General features: G+C 35.5%; 1 protein-coding gene across 2 annotated transcripts in view; it reads right to left on the bottom strand.

Annotated features, from left to right (window-relative positions):
- The window catches only part of LOC129004084 (C-type lectin 37Db), a 76,964-nt gene that overhangs the window by 16,197 nt on the left and 37,671 nt on the right, over positions 1-23,096 (bottom strand). The window contains exon 2 of one of the 2 annotated variants that reach the window (XM_054432475.1): positions 19,198-19,266. The exons of the other annotated variant lie outside the window; for it this stretch is intronic. Coding sequence (XP_054288450.1) covers positions 19,198-19,266 — 69 coding nt within the window. The remainder of the gene's footprint in view (positions 1-19,197; positions 19,267-23,096) is intronic. 2 annotated transcript variants of the gene reach the window in all.

The following is a 23,096-nucleotide window of genomic DNA, read 5'->3' on the forward strand; positions in this document are numbered from 1 at the left end:
TCCAGCTTCCGACACTTGATGGACTCACACACCACCGGACTTAATCAATCGACTTACGTACAAGGAATACGTAATGCTCATTGGGAGAATATAAAGCATTTGTGTTAGGCTGCGTTTACATTGGAGGCACGCTTGGGCAAGTAAAATGGTGCGCTTGGCCAAGCTTGCCATTTGAAACAAAATTGTAGCAGATTACTTGAAACCCATGGCGACTTGACCAGTCCTGGTTATTTTGCTTGCTACTATAGCAAACGCACGCTGGGACAAGCTTGCGCCTCTTAAATCACGAAACAAATTTAGGAATACGAACTCTTTATCTCTTCCTGTGAGGTCAGATTTGTTCAGTTTGCTTAACGAAGCACTTTTCTGTTTCCAATTAGGTTTCAATTTAGGTAAATAGGTTCCAGATCAAGGTATTGCCATAACTACAGTAATAGCTTATTTCCTATATGGAAAATTCGCTAAAACCCATATACAGCACAGGACGATGACGAGAAGTGTAAGACTGTAAATATTTTAAAGAAGCGACAATAATGATACCGGTAAGCGAAGAGTGTAATGTTGTGTGCGTAGCGTCTACAGCTGCACCTATACACCAGGTAGGGTACCAAGGAGAACCTGTATCGCGCTTTTACTTTTATTTTGGATACGCACCAATGTTGGGTAATAGTGGCGTTTCAAGGTGCTGCGAACTATGTTGATACGGGTAAAATAATGTTGAACACCAAAGAGAATGATATTGTTAAAATTGTATTAATTCACCTCTAATAACCCTTAAAACATACAATTAAAATGAATTATTTAATACGGTTAACTAACAAGACGATAAGCACTTTATCTATTATAGTATTTACCATCCTGTGAGGCAACAGAATTCTATTTTTTTTAAAAGGTTGTCGGCCTCTTTAAATATGATTCAAGTATTAGTAGACGTACCTTAATTTACTTACCGTAAATTTAAAATTACGTACATGCTGATTAAGAATTTACTCATAATTGTAGAATAATTTAATTTGTTTGAAATCGGAGAGTTTACTTGCGCATATGATTCTGTACGATCAGAATTCATGATTAAAGTAAGTATTGTCCCTTTCATTAAATAAGAAGAGAATACAAATTTTCTCTTAGTGAACTGTCAAAAATTAATGTTTTTCGTGGTTAGCAATACAATAAAAAATGTAATAGTTTGTATTGATCTGTGTACAACCAAAGATTACATATGCTACGCAAAACAACTAATTACATCATTAAAAGAAAACATGACAACTTTCAAGTACTTTGGGACCATAATTTTTCAATATTTCTACTTCTCATTAAATTTTCCATTTTTATAAAGATTGTTTAAAAGGATGATACTCGTACCGGTAATTTTTTTTTAATATCCCCTTCAATGACATAAGACATAGGCTACGATTTCATTACGTTAGGATGTATGTTTTACTTGGGTTTATTGTTTTAAACATGGTTATCATTTCTCACAATTTTTTCACCCCAAACCCTAATTTTGTTGTTTTTAAGTCGTCGACAACTGTGTTTTACTACTGTATCATTAATGAAAGTCCATCAACTGATTCAAAATCAGTTCCACATTAAATCGAACTAGCAGCCTTCAGAATGAATAAGGCAGCACAACCATTTGTATAACCAGAAAGGTTTAATGGGTTCTAAACGATTACATGTCAAATTCCCTCCTCTTAACTCATCTTTCGGCGTCTGTTTGACCTTTGAGCCAATCATATCGCAACATCTGAGTACAAAGTTCAAACTCAAATACAGGTTTTTCTTGTTCATCATTGGTTTGATTGATACACGGCCTCGTTACCAGTCGTAGAAGGCAATACAGACATTGTTAAACATTTTGAGTATGACCGCTTGGATAATATTCTATGATAGATTACGCATTCCAATAAATTAGTTATTCCTCCATCATCGAATACTGATAAAGGGGTTTGCACAAGCTGTTAATTACTGCTAGTTATAAAGTGTTGTATTATCAGATGTGGAAAAACCTATTCAAAGTTAAACAAGGGAGTATGTTTTATCTATGGTTAAACATAGCCTCTTAACCAAAGAGCTTAGTTCATTGAGCCCCCATTGCTGCGGTAAACTGCCGGCTTCATTCTTAGTCACCTGCTTTTCAATCATACCAAACTGAACAGAAAACTTATTAAAAACTATAAATTTATATAGCCATCAACTATCAAAGCATGGAAGACCAAAAGATGAAATACTAGTAGTACTTCAACATTTGTATCTTTCAGAGGGTTTTCTATTGGGCTCCATTTGAGTTCAAGACTGATTACAGTTGGTCATCTTGATGCAATTTCTACTTCAGTATCCTAAGTGAATGATTATCAGCTGGCATTTCTCTAAAAAACAGAACATTAACGAAAAATGTGCTCTGTAATGTTGTAAAATTGTTCAATAGTGGACATTTCGTTCACATCACGGAGAAACGATCACACAAAGAAGGAATGCGGCAGACTGATCGTATGTTAATTACAGAAACTAGTGAAAGCGAACACAAACTAACGCTGATGCGGGTCCAGAGCTGCTGCAGCAATGCTGAGGAAGGATTGTGTCAGTCTGAATGTCTGCAAACAGATCAGCAGTTCTCACGGTCTCAATATATTCTGATCGCTGCTGAAGAATGATGGGTAAGAAGAATCATCTTCATTGATAGCTCAGGTAGTTGAACTGAGTTCCACCAAAGTCACACATCAAGATAAAATTAATGCCAAAACCTAGGTCCAGTGTTGCTTGCATTTAAAATTTAAATATTCATGGGGTGAACGAATTTTTGCAAGCAATTGTTTTAGTTGTAAACAAGTTCTCTAATTCCAGCACAGATGCGAATGAAGGATAGCAGTAAAAACAGCATCTCTTGTGGTATAATTACAACTGCGAATGTATTACCAATCCAAATACAAATAAAAAACTAGGATTTCCATACAAATTTGAAGATAGTATTCCCGGATCTAACCTATAGTCATTTTGGATTGCGTTGATCAATGTGTACATGAGAGTTGATTTTGAATAATTGCCATTGCAGGAAATTATTTTAGCCTAAGTTTAAAAGGAATAACTATGGACATTTGACGAAAAGAATTAACTAGGTGTTCCTTCCTTGAGATGAGAGTTGATTTTGAATTGTTATTGCCAGAAATTATATCCTAAGTTTAAAAGGAATAACTTTTACAATTTGGCGAAAAAATTCCCCTTTAAAACCCCCACTGAGATATGCAAAGATCAGGTACAGTAACTATAGTGATCAGTAATCATGCTAACCCGTTTCCAAGGAGATATGTTTCGATTTTGCTGATTAGTACCGACGACAAAAAATTTTCCTGTGGATCTTTAAGGCACTGAAAAGAACCCGTGAAATTCAATAAGAATTAGAAAACCAAAAATCATTGATATCATCTCACACATTTACACAAGTGGGTCCACGCTAAACCTCTTAAGAGACGTTTAGTAACTTTTTCGGTTGACCATTGATACTTATGCTTACTGTGATGTTACAATATTCGAGACCACCCCGAAATATCTGCAAAACATCACGAATTCTGACGAACTGAGCCCTGTTCACCTCCGATTTCCCCGATCGGTCCTGAGCTAGCGTTTAATGGTTTCGCAACCTTCCCCAGTCATCTATGATGTAACCCACAATGCAGTGCCGTGACAAGGGAATTCACATTTGGACAGTTCCTGCACGGATGTTGCTTTTTATCGGAAAGCAATGTCCAATGTGCGGCAACCATTGCGGAAAACGCTTCCCACACTTCATTGCTGAGGTTTCCTGCAACATTTTGACCAGGCTTTCATAACTTGGGCAATAGGTCATAGAGCTCTTGCTAGACGACCATTGAGGTGATGGTCTCAAAGCTGTTGCAACGATTGAATAGTTTGACAACGATAGTGTGGCAGACGTTTTGGTAATTATTACATGATCAGTTTTCATTCTATTTTGGATAAAAATTGTTGAAGCTGTAAAAAAGTTAAATTATATAAACGTAGCATTTAAAAGGGTTATAAAGGCAAATAAAACAGCTGATAAACCTCTAGTTGGAGGCAGGATTAGAAGACAATTTGTGATTTTGGCGTGAAATCCACCATCTCACGGACGGTTACCCACGACACCGGCTACTATTTACACACGTTGTAGTCAATGTACATAGAGTATACAATGAGTCGTAGAGTAATTCAGTGCCGTAATACAGAAGTAACAATATAAACTCGTAGGATTTGTTTTATGAATAACTAGCTGTGTACCCGTTCTACGCACGGGGATCTTATAATATTCAGTTGAAACCTTCTTATATAACGAACAGCAGTTGGTTTGCATATTTTAAGATATGCTGGCCAAACTATTATACATAGCTTCATTTTATGTTGTTTTTTGTTGTTCCGGATCGGTATGACAATCAATAAAAGGTTAAATTACCTCTGTGTCTGCCGGTCGATCCTATAACGGTAGGCTTACTTTTATTTTTACTATCTGATCTCGTTTGCATGGCTCAATCACGTCCTGGTTGAAGTTCGTTCGCTACGCTCACTCACCTGTATGTTGGAGCTCGTTCGCTGCGCTCACTTTCCTTCAGGTTAGCTCGTTCGCTACGCTCACTTGCCTTCAGGTTAGCTCGTTCGCTACGCTCACTCGCCTCCAGGTTGCAAATTAGCTGTTGTCATAAATGTAAAAGAAATAATAGTGCTAGTGCTGCACCCTGTTGGTAATCCTTGTAACTTTAATGCTATTGAACATCACAGAACAGAACCAACTTGTTTAATTGAAACAGCTGTTAAGATTCAATAATTTCATTTCTCATAAGGTTAACATGGGCTTCCAGAAATTCCACGTCAAAAATCGACAAAAACTTGATTTTCAAGGGTTTACTGTTAAATATCTAACTGTCTCATATTCGATGAAATACGTCTAAAACCATCTCATATATGTATAGTATTTGGAAAATAAGTTTCAGGCGGGACAGTGCTATAGTTATTGAGGAGTAGTTGTAATAAAGTGCGTATTTTAGCGTTACCAAGAGAATGACAGATAGACAGACAGACAGACAGACAGACAGACAGACAGAAATTGAGATAAGGTTTGATTCGGTTTCTCTGACCTATGAAATGTAAAAATAACCAAAAAGTTCATTATTCTAAGCAATGTACAGACAAAACTCTAATTTTATTTATATAGATTAACAAAGGTACTCCTGTCATACTTATCATTGAGATTCATATGAGGCCTTAGTTCGTAAACGCTTTTGCACGCTAAATATTTTCCGATTGATTATATATAAATTTTCATTTACATATACTCGAATATTCCACCGTACTTCTAATAATAACACTCCATGTGTTGTGTTGTACTTCAAATCAATGCGGTGGAACATCTCTGTGTTATATCCACAAACAGCTGAAGGAAACTCCTGTGATTTATCAATGAATCCCTGGGGGCACCAATGTGTCTTTTCCGAAAATCCCGGGGTGACCTGTGTGTTTTATCAACAAACTGCTTGGGGAACCCCTTGTATTCGATCAAAAAACAGTGGCAGAATCCCTGTGATTTATCAACAAACCACTAGAGGAACTCCCTGTGTGTTATATAAACATTATTGGCTTATTCCCCATAAATATTAGCGCATATCATTCACATATCGCTAGTGAACTATCTTTGTTTTATCAACATCACAGGAGGTACCTTGTTTGTATCATCACACATTTTCTTCGGGAACCCTTTTTGTTTTATCAACAAATTTTTGGCCAGGGAGACGATTTTTATCAGCAAACCACTGGAGAAACTCCTGAATTTAATCAAATCACTACTAGGAAAGCTTCCTGAGTTTTATCCACAAACCTGGGGGGAGCCATCTTTGTTTTATCACTAAATTGCTTGAGACACCTCAAGTATTTTATCCATAAATGACTGTGGGACCCCCGGTGTTCCATCCAAATACCATCGGAGGAGCTCTCTGTGTTTGATCCACAAACCATTTGAGGAACCATCTGTTTTTGATCCACAAACCATTGGAGGAGCCACCTGTGTTTGATCCACAAACTATTGGAGGAACCACCTGTGTTTTATCCACAAACCATTGGAGGAACCACCTGTGTTTGATCCACAAACCATTGGAGGAACCCTCTGTGTTTTATCCTCAAACCATTGGAGGAACCACCTGTGTTTGATCCACAAACCATTGGAGGAACCCTCTGTGTTTGATCCACAAACCATTGGAGGAACCCTCTGTGTTTGATCCACAAACCATTGGAGGAACCCTCTGTGTTTGATCCACAAACCATTGGAGGAACCACCTGTGTTTGATCCACAAACCATTGGAGGAACCCTCTGTGTTTGATCCACAAACCATTGGAGGAACCCTCTATGTTTGATCCACAAACCATTGGAGGAACCACCTGTTTTATCCTCAAATCGTTGGAGGATCCCATGTGATGCCATCAAATCACTGGGGAAACCCCGAGTATTTTATTCACAGACCTCTGGGGGACCCTGCAGTATATCAAATATAGTGGTCCTCTATTTCATCAACCAACTGTTGGAGCCTCCTTTCGGAAACATACAAAACTTCTGCGGGGAACACACTGTATTTTACCCGGAGGGGATCCCCGCTTCTTCAAAGGGGATCTTCAACTTCCTTCACCAGAGTTCACACTTTGTACCGCCAAAAATCTGATGTTGTGCTTTTGAGTGAATGTTTCAACAAATATTGAAGACATCCTGAGAGTTTAAATCGCCAGTAGCCATCTCGTGTAGGCAGTTTTCAGCTCGTTTATCACCCACCCTCTGACCTCTGTGGCGCGTCTTGTGTCGCAACAACGCGCGGTTGTTGTTGCGTCATCGCATCACTTTCTATCTACATCTCCATTCGCTATTGTTGGAGTGTCATCCAACCATTCATCTCCTTACCTACTTCCCTAGTATATCACTTGCAACTTTACTATACGTCGCATTTTGTAGATAAGGGGTTGTTGCATGGCGTAAATCGATATTGAAATCGTTGTTTTTCTAGGTAATACACGCGTTTGAATGCATGTAAAAATATAGATAGTTAGTAAGAGTGCTAGATAATCACTATACTCCGTCCACAAAAAATAGGCAATTTAAGGGGAAGATATCCATCCCCTCCACTGTTGACACTACCTTTAAAACTATAGCAAACAGCCGAGGTTTGCCAAAACATCAATCAGCTGTATATTGGGGTAACTTCCCCACAAACCACCTTAATTTAGTGAACGGAGTGTAGTACTGTAGTTACACCCATACCACTAAATAGCTGCAACAATTTTATGTAAATTTTTACCCAATCTACATAACCTAGTTTATTCAGTATAATATAAGTTTATAGTGTTAAAATACTAATACATTTAGTCACTTCACGATCTAACCAAGATTATCTGCCAAAATCTTACATCTGATCTGGCAAATCTACAAAATGTAAGATATATTGGACTTGATCCTAGCTAAGTGGATCAAATGGAGAAATAAAACCAAACCAGTTTCTGAAACAGTTCCAGTAGCTTTCAGGAGACGGTGTTGTAAATATAAATGTCAAATTCCAGGTTAGGTTCTTAATTAGCCTCATTCATTTAATAACTTAATTTTGGTCAAGTCAGTGTTACATTCTGTATGTTTTATGTAAAATTATGATACTCTAAAAAATTTAATTAATTTAACATATAGTAACGTACGACATACAGTAACATTTGTATACAACAAAAACTGTGTGATAAATTTGTAAAAAATATGTTTTAAGTTTTTTTATTAGATTATGTTTTACTATCTTATGTTTCTGATTAGCTGTAAACATCCGATTGGAAGTTAGTGCACTAGTTTTAATTGGCCTCTTTGTCCATATGAACCCCAAGCGGCCTGTGCATGGAACATAAAAAATCCTACAACACAAGGGGTCAGCCGGTACGTTACAGCATAGATAAAACATACGTTGGTTAGTCTATGGTTACAGGGTGAACTATACTGATAAAAAGTAGCGTCAGGTACCAGGATTTGAATCCGCGAAATCGCTGCTTGGGTCCCAAGTCCGTCACGTTACCAATGAACTATACTACGCTACCTCTGAACGCCTCTGAACTTCACTTTATAATAGGATGAAAGGCAAACTCGAAGTATCCAAAATCAATGCAAATACTTGTAACATATTTTATTATGGGCACATACATTTTGCCACAGAGATATGTATGAAAATTTTAGCTTGGTAAAAAAGTACCGCTGAAATTTACGTTCTGGAATGCTAATGCATCAAAGCACCGCAGCTATGAGGGTATAAGTACTGTATTGGATTGGGATTGAGTGATAAGAGGCTCGAATGAGGGCAGCTACTCCATCAGACAGACGAATGGCTCTGTTGATGGTTGGACCACCTTGTTAAACAGCCCACATCTGACACAGTTTCTTATCTGAGATCTTTTACAAATATCCAAATTCAATTATGAAATAATTATCGTATAGAATTTCGGGCAGGGCGGTCTCTAAAAAAGACAATCTTGCTAGTATGTTGTCACTCAAGCTTTAGACTTGAAATTTGATTCATTCTCATACGCGTAAAAGACATTTTCTAAATTAGCATTGATATTTACGAACGAATTTTATAATATCTAGTGCGATGAAGTATACCTTTTTTTAGAATTGGTTCAAACTATTGTTGTCATTATATTAAAAAATAAAATATTATAGCTCTAAGATGTAAATCGAGAGCTCATTTTTAGGAATATTTATTTAGTATTTAGGCCTACATTACATTTTGAAGGTGGAAAAAACTGAAATTTTACTATTGGCATATCGACTGAATGAACCTAGAAGTCGTCCTAACTTGCTGTAAGAACCAACAATTTAAATTCAAAATTTCAAATTTTTAACTAATCACCTTTAAAAAACAACTATGAAAATACAGCAGGAGCGCATTAATGTGGAACAGCGAAATTGTTCACTGCTATAACAAAACTAAAAAAAATATTTCAAACCGTAAAAAGGTATAATCTTAGTTGTATTCTATTTGCAAAGAGTATTATTAGTATTAATGTATCTGATTTAATTCGATATAGCAGACAGACGTATGTTTCGGCTCTTGTGTACTCTATACTAACGTAACCCAGATAATATTTAGACATCCTAAACCCGCAATTAATTGACACCCCGCTTGGAGCGCCGCCATAAACAGCTCGAAATCAAGTTTAACGAGTTTAATTCTACATTGGAAACTGATCAAGAATGGTAATCAATGGTGTCAAGAATTCTCGCTGTCGTCAGCGACTGGAGTCGTAAAATTGATCAGGCCGTGGCGTAGAACCGCATTGTTGGCTTTTATATGGGTAAAAAAGTGAAAACGATTCGACTATCGGTGCAAGTAGATCGGTTAATTATTGCCTATTCGGATACCGAATCACAAACCAATCGATTTAATAGTGAAAACGAGTTGACAATCGGTGCAAGCAGATCGGTTAATTATTGCCTATTCTGATACCGCACCACAAACCAATCGATTCAATAGTGAAAACGATTCGACTATCGGTGCAAGTAGATCAATTAATTATTGCCTATTCGGATACCGCATCACAAACCAGTCGATTCAATAGTGAAAACGAATCGACTCTCGGCGCAAGTAGATCGGTTAATTATTGCCTATTCGGATTCCGCACCACAAACCAATCGATTCAATAGTGAAAACGAATCGACTCTCAGTGCAAGTAGATCGGTTTATTATTGCCTGTTCGGATACCATCACACAAACCAATCGATTTAACAGTGAAAACGATTCAACAATCGGTGCAAGCAGATCGGTTAATTATTGCCTATTCGGATACCGCACCACAAACCAATCGATTCAATAGTGAAAGCGATTCAACAATCAGTGCAAGCAGATCGGTTAATTATTGCCTATTCGGATACCGCATCACAAACTAATCGGTTCAATAGTGAAAACGATTCAACAATCGGTGCAAGCAGATCGGTTAATTATTGCCTATTCGGATACCGCACCACAAACCAATCGATTCAATAGTGAAAGCGATTCAACAATCAGTGCAAGCAGATCGGTTAATTATTGCCTATTCGGATACCGCACCACAATCTAATCGGTTCAATAGTGAAAACGATTCAACAATCGGTGCAAGCAGATCGGTTAATTATCGCCTATTCGGATACCGCACCACAAACTAATCGGTTCAGTAGTGAAAACGATTCGACTATCGATGCAAGTAGATCAATTAATTATTGCCTATTCCCCTATTCGGATACAGTATCACAAACCAATCGATTCAATAGTGAAAGCGATTCAACAATCAGTGCAAGCAGATCGGTTAATTATTGCCTATTCGGATACCGCACCACAATCTAATCGGTTCAATAGTGAAAACGATTCAACAATCGGTGCAAGCAGATCGGTTAATTATTGCCTATTCGGATACCGCACCACAAACTAATCGGTTCAGTAGTGAAAACGATTCGACTATCGATGCAAGTAGATCAATTAATTATTGCCTATTCCCCTATTCGGATACAGTATCACAAACCAATCGATTCAATAGTGAAAATGATTCAACTCTCGATGCAAGTAGTTCAATTAATTATTGACCGTTTCAGTTATCGAATCAGAAACCAATCGATTAAACTGTGCATGTAATCGATTCGACTACTCGACGACTCTAGTAACTAATCCCTCATATCCACTCAAGTCACTTGAAGGGACTAACAACTTGTCATAGAAGCTGATTTTCAATGCTTCAAGAAGGACTTTCTCTGTAGGTCTAAGAGATATATAGCTGAGATTCAAACTCTTCGATTATATTGTCAAATTACCATTTCAGTTGTTAACGTTTACGATCGAATAAATAAACGTTTTAAAATTCGAAGACTTACTCAGTATATAACGTTATGGTTAATTGTCATAGATTTAAAATTGTTCAAAAAGGGGGTTTCATGAATTATAGTTGTCTATTTACTATTGTGACACCGATTTCGTAGAATTATGGGAAATGTCTAGTGGTTAGAGTGGGACAGTTGTTAGGCTCGAGTTCAAATCCGTCAAATTACAAATTATTCTTATATGTGTGATGCTTTGACTTGGTGGTCCGGATTTTACATTAACCTTCCAACAGCCCAAAAAATAAAACAAAGATATATCTACAAAATAAAAATCTTTTTACCTAAAAGCCAAATAACAACATTTTAAACCAAGTAATTCACAATACAAACTCAAACTATTCAAATTTGACATCAAAACTCCCCAAAAAACTCCCATGAGTTTTAATTTAGATTGTCATTAATGAGCAATAGTTATTAAAATAATATTGTACTTCACTCTATTGAAAAATAATATCATCTGAGAAAATTGATTAGGGATCTTAAGAACGTAAATAATGACCAAAAAGGGAAATTGAATCCTTCAACAAAACATTACAGTTTCAAACGCACACTATTACATAATATAAAACATTGTTCATAAACCGAGTACATTCAAAACAAAACTTGATTTGCATCTAAAATTACCACCCTTCCAGGAGCCATCTGGATGATATCACCGCCCAAAGCTCAAGGTCAACCCAAGGTCAGGACTACGCCCTCCTCGTGGTCCAAATATCTCACGGAGAGACAGTACATGAACATGACCGTGGGAGATGAAGGTACTCGGTATGTGGGAGAGCCCGGAGAGTCATTGGGGGGGGGGGCAGAGAAGATGTGTTTAAAGTGTTTGTTTTAAACACAAAACAGCTTTATGTTGTTAACATTTTATTTGATTTCTCGTTGTACGATTCAATTTCCATCCATTAATGTCTCTAGCTCAAATCCTTAACTTGCCAACATAATATGCAATATATAAAATATATTCAACATGCAATGTAAGTATACAGCATAACAGGTATAGAAAATATTCAGCATACATTACAGTCGGTTTAGAAGAGTTCTGTATTTAGAATATAGTAACTTACATCATGCAAAGTTGACATTATAAAAGTAGATTCACATGCACACATCCCATCGAAAAAAGAACATAGTATATTGGAGACCTACAGTATTAAAGTGTAAATAAAATTCAGTATAGAATAGCATACATAAAACAGAATATACAGTATATAAGATTGTACAGATGAGTAGTATTACATGTATACAATATAGAATAGTATACAGTGGGTAGAATATACAGTACAGAATAGTATACAGTGGGTAGTATATGCAGTATAGAATAGTATACCGTGTGTAGTATATACAGTATAGAATAGTATACAGTGGGTAGTATATACAGTATAGAATAGTATACATTGGGTAATATATCCAGTATAGAATAGTATACAGTGGGTAGAATATACAGTATAGAATAGTATACATTAAGTAGTATATACAGTATAGACTAGGACACGGTGAATAGTATATACAGTATAGAATATTATACATTGGGTAGTATATACAGTATTGAATAGTATACAACAGCATACATAGTGCAGAATAGACAGAAAAGAATATAGAGAGACAGTATTGAAGAGTCACACTATACAATGCAGAAACATAAAGACAATTATAAACCTAAATAAAAAGGTTAGATTCACTATGTCGAATTTAAGTAAATAGCAAAAACCACACACAACAAATCATCAAGGAAAAAATTACAACTTTTTTTCAATAAACCACTGGAGAAAGCAGCATCCACACACGCACACCTGTGGTCGACTTATGTAAGCACTTGACTCCTAATCTCTGGCGCGCGATTTGAAAGCGAAAGCCATTGTTATATTGTGCGGTGGCCTAGCGCTCGTGCGTACATTACATATGTCATATTCGTTGGATAACTATGCGTTGGAGGTGTTATGGGTCCCTCAGGAGATAGGCATAACATTAATGTGGTATGTAGACTATAGTGCCGCGATAGTATCTTAGACAATGAATAGGCCTACACATTCCATTCCCATGTTTAAGTTGTTGTCGAATGTAGATGAATCGAGCCACAAAGTGTAATGGAAATTACTACCCAGCTGTTCTTTTACTCAATCTTTGGGCTATAAATATACTGGTTATACAGGGTGTTAAAAACGCTGAGGATATAATTAACGTAGCGATTCCTTGGGTCAAAATAAAGAGAAAAACAAGAAGAACATTTTTCCCAAAATCGCTTTGTTAACCAGATATCCGCCATTTTGTATTTTTTAAATAAACACTTTTATCTTTGAAATTTTTCAACCGATCTTTATGAAACTTGGTAGGCCTATGTATGTTTAGGTGTAAAAAACCCATGTTAGAAAAAAAATCATCTTAATTCAACTTAACATTTGAAAATAACGGCCATTTTTATTTTTTTAACTTAAATGGCAGAAAATTGCAGATTTTATGAAGAAATGTCAAGAACACTTATTTATGTATTTAAGCTATTTCTTATTCGATATTTTTTAACTTAATAAGTTTGATATGGATTTATAAATGCAAAATAAAAGTGTTCATTACATTTCTTTACATTATATTTTTGTTTTTAAATTTAAGTTTAAAAAATTAAAATGGCCGCCATTTGGAAATTTCAAGTTGAAGCAAGATGATTTTTTTCGTAACATGGGTCTACTTGAGCATACATACCAAGTTTCATAAAGATCGGTTGAAAAATTTAATTGGATGATAATTAATTATAAAAACATGGAAGATGGTCAATCTAGAATCATGAATGTTTGGCTTATCAGCTAAAACGCTACCAATGAGTTGCCCAAAGAATGTGTTTGGCACAGTTAGTATGTTTTGACACACAACCATACAAAAAATCCAAGTGCCAAAAAAGACAATTAATTACAGTATTTACTTTGTTGAAATGGGTATATGCGTAATACAAATCCACACGACATAGGCCTACTACTGCCAGTACTCGCTTTAAAATATGTGTATTATTATTAACCTCAACTGAATATTGTTACTCGTACGAATGAATTCTTCAATTGGTCAACAGTTAAGTGAACTGCCAAAAGTGTGAGAGAGTTTGTCGGTTTTGTTTCTGGGAAAGGTGCAAATTGTAACAATACATCAATAACAAAAACACTAGTAAACAAACCCCATCAAGGTCAAGTCTTTCCCACCAAGTAAGAATAACTATTTGTCTTACTCTGTATATTTATGTGTTGAATTACTTTTTCTAGTAAATCACTAATTTAGTAGAAATAGTCAGGAGACCTTCCTAGCTGCCAAAGTTGTGGGAAAGAACGGATCCACTTGTTTGAATTAATTGTAATGGCCATGTAAAAGATAAAATTGATTTTCACAATTTTACTTTTAAAGTAAAAAATTACAATCCATTTTAAATTGTAAGCTTGTTAGGAATAAATAAGAACTCAATGCAATCGCGTCTCAGACATATAGTGTTTTTCCTTTCTCACACACTAACTTTTTAATGAAACTAAACTGGAAAGTCATAATATTGAATAGTTTTTTAATTTTCTCAACAATTAACTATCAAAGTATGAACAACTAATAAAGAAAACCTAACCTAACCTAGCTCTACCTAACCCAACTCAACCAAATCTAGTCTAACTGAACCACTCCCAACCTAACCCAACCAAATCCAACCCAAACCAACTGAAGCTAGCCTAATCGAACCTAGCCTAACCTAGTCTAATCCATTTGAGCCTAACACAACTTTATAAGTACAGTATTATTTTCAGTAAACTTCAATAGTCTAGAGCTTCAAAATCGACAAGAGGCTTATTCAACAAATAAGAGCAAATCGGTCCATTTTTGTCCTAGGACGCTAGGCACGAGCCCGGAATTGTTTTTCACGTTACTTCAGGCTAGATCTAGGAGTTGCAGCATTATCACATGGATAAAATCCATTGGTGATTTGGCGGGATTTGAACCCCGAACCTCTGGAACCGATGTCCCGCGCTCTAACCACTAGGCCAGCTCGCTCCCCCAACAACTGATCCATATAGATGTCAAGTCTATTTCAGTATCCATCATCAAATAATATTAAAATTCTAAACTATGTTATTTCTAATGTCCAATGAAATGTTCCACCAGCGGAACAATATTATTTATATTCCGGTGAATGTACTACACAACTCATTAACACCTTGTTTGAGAAGGGTTGAATTTCCACTAATTACATCCTCAGTAAACATGCCAAGGTTGAATACCGAGTGAAGCGCTGAGGGAGGATCCGTGTGAACCGAGGTCAATGAGGGATGATTCACCGAAACCGAGGCAGCTGCAGGGTGTGGGTGACTAATCTATGTTTTCTCTGTGCAGAACATTTTTGTAAAAAAAATTTGTGATTTTAAAAATGTTTATCAATTTAAATTTTAGAAAAGGTATACAGTCAAACTATTCTGTCTGAGATAGTTTACAAATACGAGGATATTCATATTCAAATTGTAATATTTCATATCACAAAATTATTAAATGAACTGGTATAATACGTATAAAAAATTTAGAACGCTTTCTAATTAATAATTAACTGTCATGTTGGATAAAAAAGACGTCGGGGATAAGAAATAATAATGGTAAAACTAATAACTAAAACTAATAACGTTATACTCAGAAACATTAGAACCTGGTGTACCATATAGCACCACACGATTTTTGATTTATTTGGCTTTAGAAAAGAATCTAGTGTTATAAATTGATACCATCGACACGTTCATTGGAAGAACACACAATTTTCTGATAAATGTGTCGGTAACAAGTATTCATCTAATTTCTATTATATATATATCACTTTTTCAAAAAAATCTAGAATTTTTGATAATCAAAAATACAAATTATTAAGCAGCTGTTTTATATCAGTTAGTGTTTTAAATGGATTAAACCCGCTTAGAAAATTTACTGAAATCCCGACCTATACTTTATTTAGCTGAAATAAATACACAATTTACTTACAAATGCCAAATTTTATTTTTAATTCAAACTATAAAATAGTTTTAAATAAATAAATTTTAAATTTACTGTATCTGCGTTTGTACGAAAGGAGTCCATTAAGCACACATGAGAATTTGATTTAAAACGCAACCATTAACAACAATTTTTAGTTTATTTGCCTCTATGAGTGAGGGGTTTTTTAAAATTTAAGTGCTGAAATAATTTATAAAATGTTCTGTTTTGAATTTGTCCATGTTGGCACGGCAGAAGTTCGTTGAGCACACATTACAGTATCACCGATGATGCTACACATAACCTACTTTTTTACACTCAAGTAATTTTTCATCTAACTAAAAACTTAAAAATTGACCTGTTTTCGATTTGTCCGCGTTGGCAGGGAAAAGATGTCCTTGCGTGAATGCAGCGGCGAGCAGAACGATCCAGAGTGGCCGGAGCTTCATCCTGAGATCCTTTGGTCCTGCTCCTGTGATCCTGCGGTCCAGAACTTCAGAACGCTACTGAGAGAGAAAGTGTTCCTAAGGTACTCCCCACCTCGCGGTCTACACAGGCCAATGTCAATGTCGGGTATCGGTGTCTTGTTTGCATAGATAACACATGACTTTAGGGGAGACAGGTGTTCTCGGAGTTCCCAAACGACGTTGTAGTTTGTGGGGGTGTCATCAGAATCAAACAAACACATTAGTTTGGGGAGGCGATTGGTTTATAACTGTGTGATTTTGTAAATTATCTAATCCTGCGTGTTTTATGGACGTGTAAAATTCCCATATTATTCCTTTGGAGAATAATTACACTGTTTTGATAATCATAATGGCAAATATGATTATGTCATACTAAGCTATCGAATTTTCACTGAAACACATTTTATTACCTCCCTATAGGAGTAAGTACTGGTTAAACCTGTTTAAATTGGAAATACATTTGACATATTTTTGTGAAATATTTTAGTCAAAAGCTAATCAGGCAATAGGAAATTCGTTTTGTCGTAAGGTTTGCTGCGGTGGGTGTATTATAATCAACCATATATTCACATAATAGAGTATATATATTCTATTTTGAGCGGAATTTAGAACCGGGCTCCCTCACTAAAAATGAACGACCCACTCTGCAATGTTGTGTAATATTATCATTTACACATATCACCCTTCCAAAAATATATTTGGATTTTTTAACATCTTAAAACATTTATTTGAGACTGAAACATTGACACCTTTCCAAGATGTCATTTTTTTACATAAAAAATCTATCTTTTTTACATAAAAATAATGTAAAGAACAAACTACAAATTATTACTTTGAAATTATTAAGAAAAATAGTCTAAAATCCCACGTTTGTAATCAAAACTTATTTTTTTATTTACAAAGTCTTTAGTTCATCACGGACAAGTGATTTTTGTGCGAATTAAAGGTTCTAAGATTTCTAAACCACTAAAATCCTTGAGCTGTTGAGGTTAAAACAACGTTTTCAAATTTCAAATCCTCTTAATGATGTACTTTGGTGACATTTTACCGTATTTGATTTAGTCGTAAATAATACTAAATTAATCCTGCAACACATATGCCTGTCAACCCAATATTTGTTAGCTGTTCTCTGCAAACCATGCTTGGATACTATCTGAACGATAAAAGTCATCAATGGAGTCTTTTCCATACAACATTCTAAAAGTACATAAACATCTTTCAACTAGTGCTAACTGCAGTGTCCTATATCTACTCCACAATGGACCGTTGGCCTTGCAAGCTAAGCCGGTCTAGTTCCTTTCCAAGTCAAATTTATTACCTCAGTACACTCTATATTGAGAGTCTTTCATTTGCGTATTTTGAAAGGTCTGTCCGTGAAATTGTCAACATTATAATTACCGATGGAAATTATAATGCTGCGCCTTCTTCCTATCACTTTGGACCTTCCAATATGGAAATAAGATAGTTGATACAATACAGTGCGGGATATGTTTAGAATGTAACATAGCGTTATGAGATAGTTAAATCGTTGTAACTTTTTTATTCGAATCAGGAATACAGAAATAAATACTGTTTTGTTTCAACTTCAGTGTGTCCGCGCATTAAAGTCTCTAGTAGTATTTCCATTTCCTGTTGTTTAAAAAAACCGGATAGACCATGAGTACGTGTTATCATGTTAGGAGATTGGAGAATATATTGTTTGGACCTCAATTTTTTTAGAATTTTAGATACGATTTATTTTTTCATCATAGAAATAGGAACAGGTGGAGTTTTATTTCATAACTAGAAAAGGAGTGTCACGTTAAATACATGCTTCGTTTACAATAGGCACACTTATTTATGAAACTTTTCAAGAGGTTAGCGGCTTCTTTTAACCTTAAGAAGCCAGTACACTTATGTCCATCGATGCTTAGGCTACTAAAAATCTGTGTGAGGTGCCAGGAACCGTTAACAACACACATTAATTTAAGAACTTTAGGGGCACCCATTTGACCATGGGAAAATAAATACAACATAAAAGATACATTTTGTCCTAAAACCGTAATGGAGGTTTTTGGACGCATTTCCCCCGTACAAATGGGTTAGGAAGCCAACAAATAAATTTAGAAATACCAAATTTTTTGCGGGGGAGGGCCCCTGAACCCCCCTTATTTATTTGGGGGTTTGGAATAACCCCCGGGAGCTCAACCCTTTTGACAAGGTCCTAGAACCACAACTGCATAGACTTGCTACTTAAACGTATTAGTCTAATTGGAACAAAAACATCTACTATACCAAAAATTTTACCCTAAACTTTTATTATTTAAAAATGCAAAAACAGTAATGTTACTGTAAAAAGCTCTATAACGTCTACAAGCATTCAATCTGCACACTACAATGATTAGAAAAAAAAACAATTGGCCTACATGTGTTTGTATTCCATTCGTTTGCTAGGCTAATTCTTTATCTCAGAAGGCACGTGTAAGTTAAAATGCTGTTTTATATATACAGTGCGTTATGATGTTTTACTATTTATATACTGTCATTATACCAACTAACAATGATCTAACCAGATTAATTTTTAAATTATTGGTTGTTCTCTGTAGCTCTGTAGGCTGTTGTTTGTTAATGTATGAGGGCTACTGTAAAATCTATCCTACAAACGTTACTTATATAACATTAAACATACCACTACAGTCCTCCGATAATACAATAGAATGAGACGCTTTGGGTCTACTTTAAGTCCCAATGTAAATTATGAAACCTAGCAGCAGATGCAAACAATTTATTTGCATTACTTTTCCAGTCGCAGCATCTTCCACCAGAGCAACCAACGCCCTCTAACAGCTCAGCCATGGAACTCCCTATTCCTACAGTACTTACTGTCATTGTCAATATCTCCACCCTCTAGTTTGCTCTTAATCCTCTGTATGGCTGCCACATGTTCCTTACCTGGAAAAACACACATCATGAAAATTAAAAGCAAGACAAAAATAACTATTGCATCTAAAAGTTACTTGCAGTATCTAGCATATAGGCTAATACAAGGCCGCGGCGAGAGAAAAGTAGTAACGTCGCAGACCAGGCCCACTGAAACAGCTGTATTTATATAGGAGCGATCTGCGCTAAGTCTATGATTACACCGGCCGGTGCGACGTTGCCACATCAACGCCACATGATCTAACAGCTACTTTCGGTATTCAACAAAAAATTGTCCAAATATGTAATAACCGATGAATATGTCAAAGGCAGTTAATTTATGAAGTAAGAGTATAGATAATAGGGTATACAAATGAAATAATATACCAAAATTCTCAAGAATATTCCTTTAATTTTGTTGTTTTTATCTAGTTATTCCAGTTTGGACATTTAAGTGCACTTACCCCTATACACCCAAGACCACTAATTAATTTTTAATTATAAAATTAAGTGTTCGATTAAAATTTTGCTAATAACCTAGAACCTACAAATAAAGGTACACACTGCAAAACCTACTTTGCGATAGCGTTTGGTTAAAATATTAACTTTTAGGATGTATTATGGTGTTTAGAAGGACACTTTTCCGTTAACCAAACACACCTTATTTTAAAGGTTATTTAGGTTAGTATACCTATATTTATATAAAATTGTATACTGTATATTGTAACTAAGCCCAAAATTACCAATATATAAACGACCTTACATAACATAACTTAGTGTATTTGGTATAACAGAAAATTACCTCTAAAAGCTATGTCATTATGTTATAGCACAATGCTAGGTATGTATTTTAGTATGAATACGAGCAAAACGAGTAAAAGATGAGTGTAGAATGGAGTGAGATGCATTTATTGACAAGGATCAGCTTTTGCTTTGGAAATACCATTATTGAAGCCCTAAAAGTCAAGGGCAGCAGGGTCCAGTTGAAAACCAAAAGCAATTGACTCTTCACAGAACCGGTTACTTAGTATAATTACTTGGCGAGCACTATAGCTACTCACCATCCCAACTAATTAACTCGTAGTTAATTTAGGATTTGTTAGAAAAATAGTAACTGAACAAATCGGAGACAAATGGCTAAAGTTTCCTTTTTTGCTTGCAGGAATAATCTGGAGTTACCTCGCACATTTTAAAAGATTATTCCCCAAATTGTCGGCAATCAATCGGTTTTCTGTCTGCTTTGCTCCAGAGCATCATTTTGATACATAATGTACGTATGCGCTATATTTAGCCAACAAAGACTCAGACCTAGTTCAAGGTTATAACATTCCAACCTTCACCTTTTCTCGCTCCGCCCCCTGAACTACAGTCTGGATTATTAAGTTCTCCTTATGTGGAAAGTTGGGGGTCTTTAGCAGCAGATCCTTCGGCATTTTTTATACATAATTTATTTGTCTATACAATTATTTTTTACATCTTAGAAGGATTCAAGATTGTGAGCTAGGAGCAACTGTTATGGCCCATCAACTAAGTCAGCAAATACAAATATGGTAGAAAATAGAATTTTAGACACTAGCACATTTTGTGAGCTCACATAACTATGTTTTTTTATCAAAAGATTGGCGACAGCTGATCCATATAGATGGGATGTCTACTTCAGCATCCCAATGGTAGTAGATTATTTCATTGACTTTGAATACTGCGTGTAGACGTCTCATCTTATTATAAATCTAAAGCTTTATTTGATTTTGTGTGTTTTATGTGTGGCTATGTACGTTTTAATGTGGCGATATGCACTTGCAATTTTTCTATTTTTAGAATTGATTTTACGGTGTGTGCGTTGACATTTTGTAGTAATACCACAATACAACAAACATATTGTAAATCAACCAGTATTGCTAATGTGTTAGATTTTATAATAACTTTTTCCCTTTGTAGAATCATCAGTTTTTATATCAATTTCATGTTGGATTGAAGTTGTGATGTATGTCTTGCATATCATGAAAAACCCATAACGGTTACATTCCATTAAGGATTGGTGAAACCTTTTATACCCTTTACATTATCATCTTTACACACATTATGACAACACTACTTAATTAAGACTTTCTCTAATACAACACAATAAGCTATGATGAAACATCTAAAAGGTTTATTGAAGTAATTAGAAAGCAGTTATGCCATTGGTTAGCACCAAAAGCGTGAAATAGATGAGTGAAATGGGATTATTGATCTTGTGAACCCGGAAAAAATAATTCTGGTCTGGAGCCTAGGTAAAAATAAAGTAAACAAATAATTAAAAAACCTGGGTGTGAAGCTGGTCAACTAATTAGGGATCCGTCTTGGATGTACGGTTCTAACCATCCCCCCAACCCTTAATCAAAAACAGTTGTTAGATATGTGACAATATCGTAATTTAATGTTTCAGAGAAAATTCTTATCAAGATAGTAAATTTAACTAGAAAAAAAAAGTTTATATCTCTCTAGCAAGGGGAACTCTCTGTTTATTGGAGAGGTTCCTCCACTATTAAATTAGTGCACCTAGGTAGGCCGGATCTGCGACGTTGCCACTTTTGTTTCGGTGCAACCTTGTATTAGCCATGCAGATATTATTCATATATCAGCTGTGGGACTATTTAGTCAACCACAACACTACAGTCATCTGTATGCAGATGCAGACAGCATGACGTCACTATTACATGCAGCTGGTCGTGGAACCGTGAATCTACCAGCTGAGGGCAAGGGCAAGGCATGGAAACTAGACTGCATTGTCTCCTTTGGAAATTATTATAACAGAGCCATACCATTGACTTTGTATTGTGCAAGTAAGACTTCTTGTCCTATTGTAGCCTCTGAAGAATCTATATGTGCGTTGCTTCTCTTTAATGTTTGGGCTGGATTTAATATAGGTTCTTTACATTCCAGTTATAATTTCGGTAAATAAGCATTGCTTTATTATTAGATGATTTTATGCAGTTGAAAGTTTTAAAATCGGTTATATCACGATAAAAAACAAATGACAACGTTTACTCTACATAAACTGGAATAAACTAACATTAAACTTGTCTTCGGCTCGTATGCATCAGCTGATCATAAGGTTCTAAGCTTATCATTAGAATGGTACACCTATAAGGGAGTATGTTTACTGTATGATCTTGCGCACCAAAAGAGGCATAAATTAACCTTGGGCATTCAATGTTTATGCAGTCCCTCTTTCATTTTGTAGACCATTCAAAGAGTTGTAGATGAAAGTGTGACAGATATCCGAGGTCACTCCAGTTTATGACAGTTTTACAGTAATAGATGCTAGACACGCAGGTCCTTGTGCAGATCTGAAGAACAAGATTATTTGCCTCTAATTTACTTTTAGTAAGGAAATGTCAATTAGTGGTTTGAGATAATTATTAATTTCCGATTAAAAGAATAGCTAATAGTATTCGAACAACGCTCTCTGTAAAAACAAATAACACAGAGTTAAAAATTGGGCTTGATAATGACGTAGTGTACCTGGTCGACATGTAGCACCTTTGAAAATACATTTGTCGTATTGTAAATTATTACAGTATAACTCTAAACATATTGATTAGTGTTCGAAAGACATATTTTTATATCTGTGTCTGAAGAAAATCAATTTAGTCGTGGTAGTGATTCAAAGGTTATCTTAAGAAATGTATCATCTGGTTTAAAGGGATTTTCCACATTAATGTTGTAATAAATAGAAGAATGATAGCTATACCAGATTACCACATGGGTGAAACACCCGACGACCATTATTTTTTCATTAGGAACCGGAAACCAGAAATAGGTTGATGATCGCTGTTGTTGGACAATGTTAAATGGAAAATCCCTATCATCCGGACTTT

This window comes from Macrosteles quadrilineatus, unplaced genomic scaffold, assembly GCF_028750875.1.
Source record: "Macrosteles quadrilineatus isolate MER2022 unplaced genomic scaffold, UCM_ALF_1.0 Scaffold_9__3_contigs__length_116548681, whole genome shotgun sequence".
NCBI lineage: Eukaryota > Metazoa > Arthropoda > Insecta > Hemiptera > Cicadellidae > Macrosteles > Macrosteles quadrilineatus.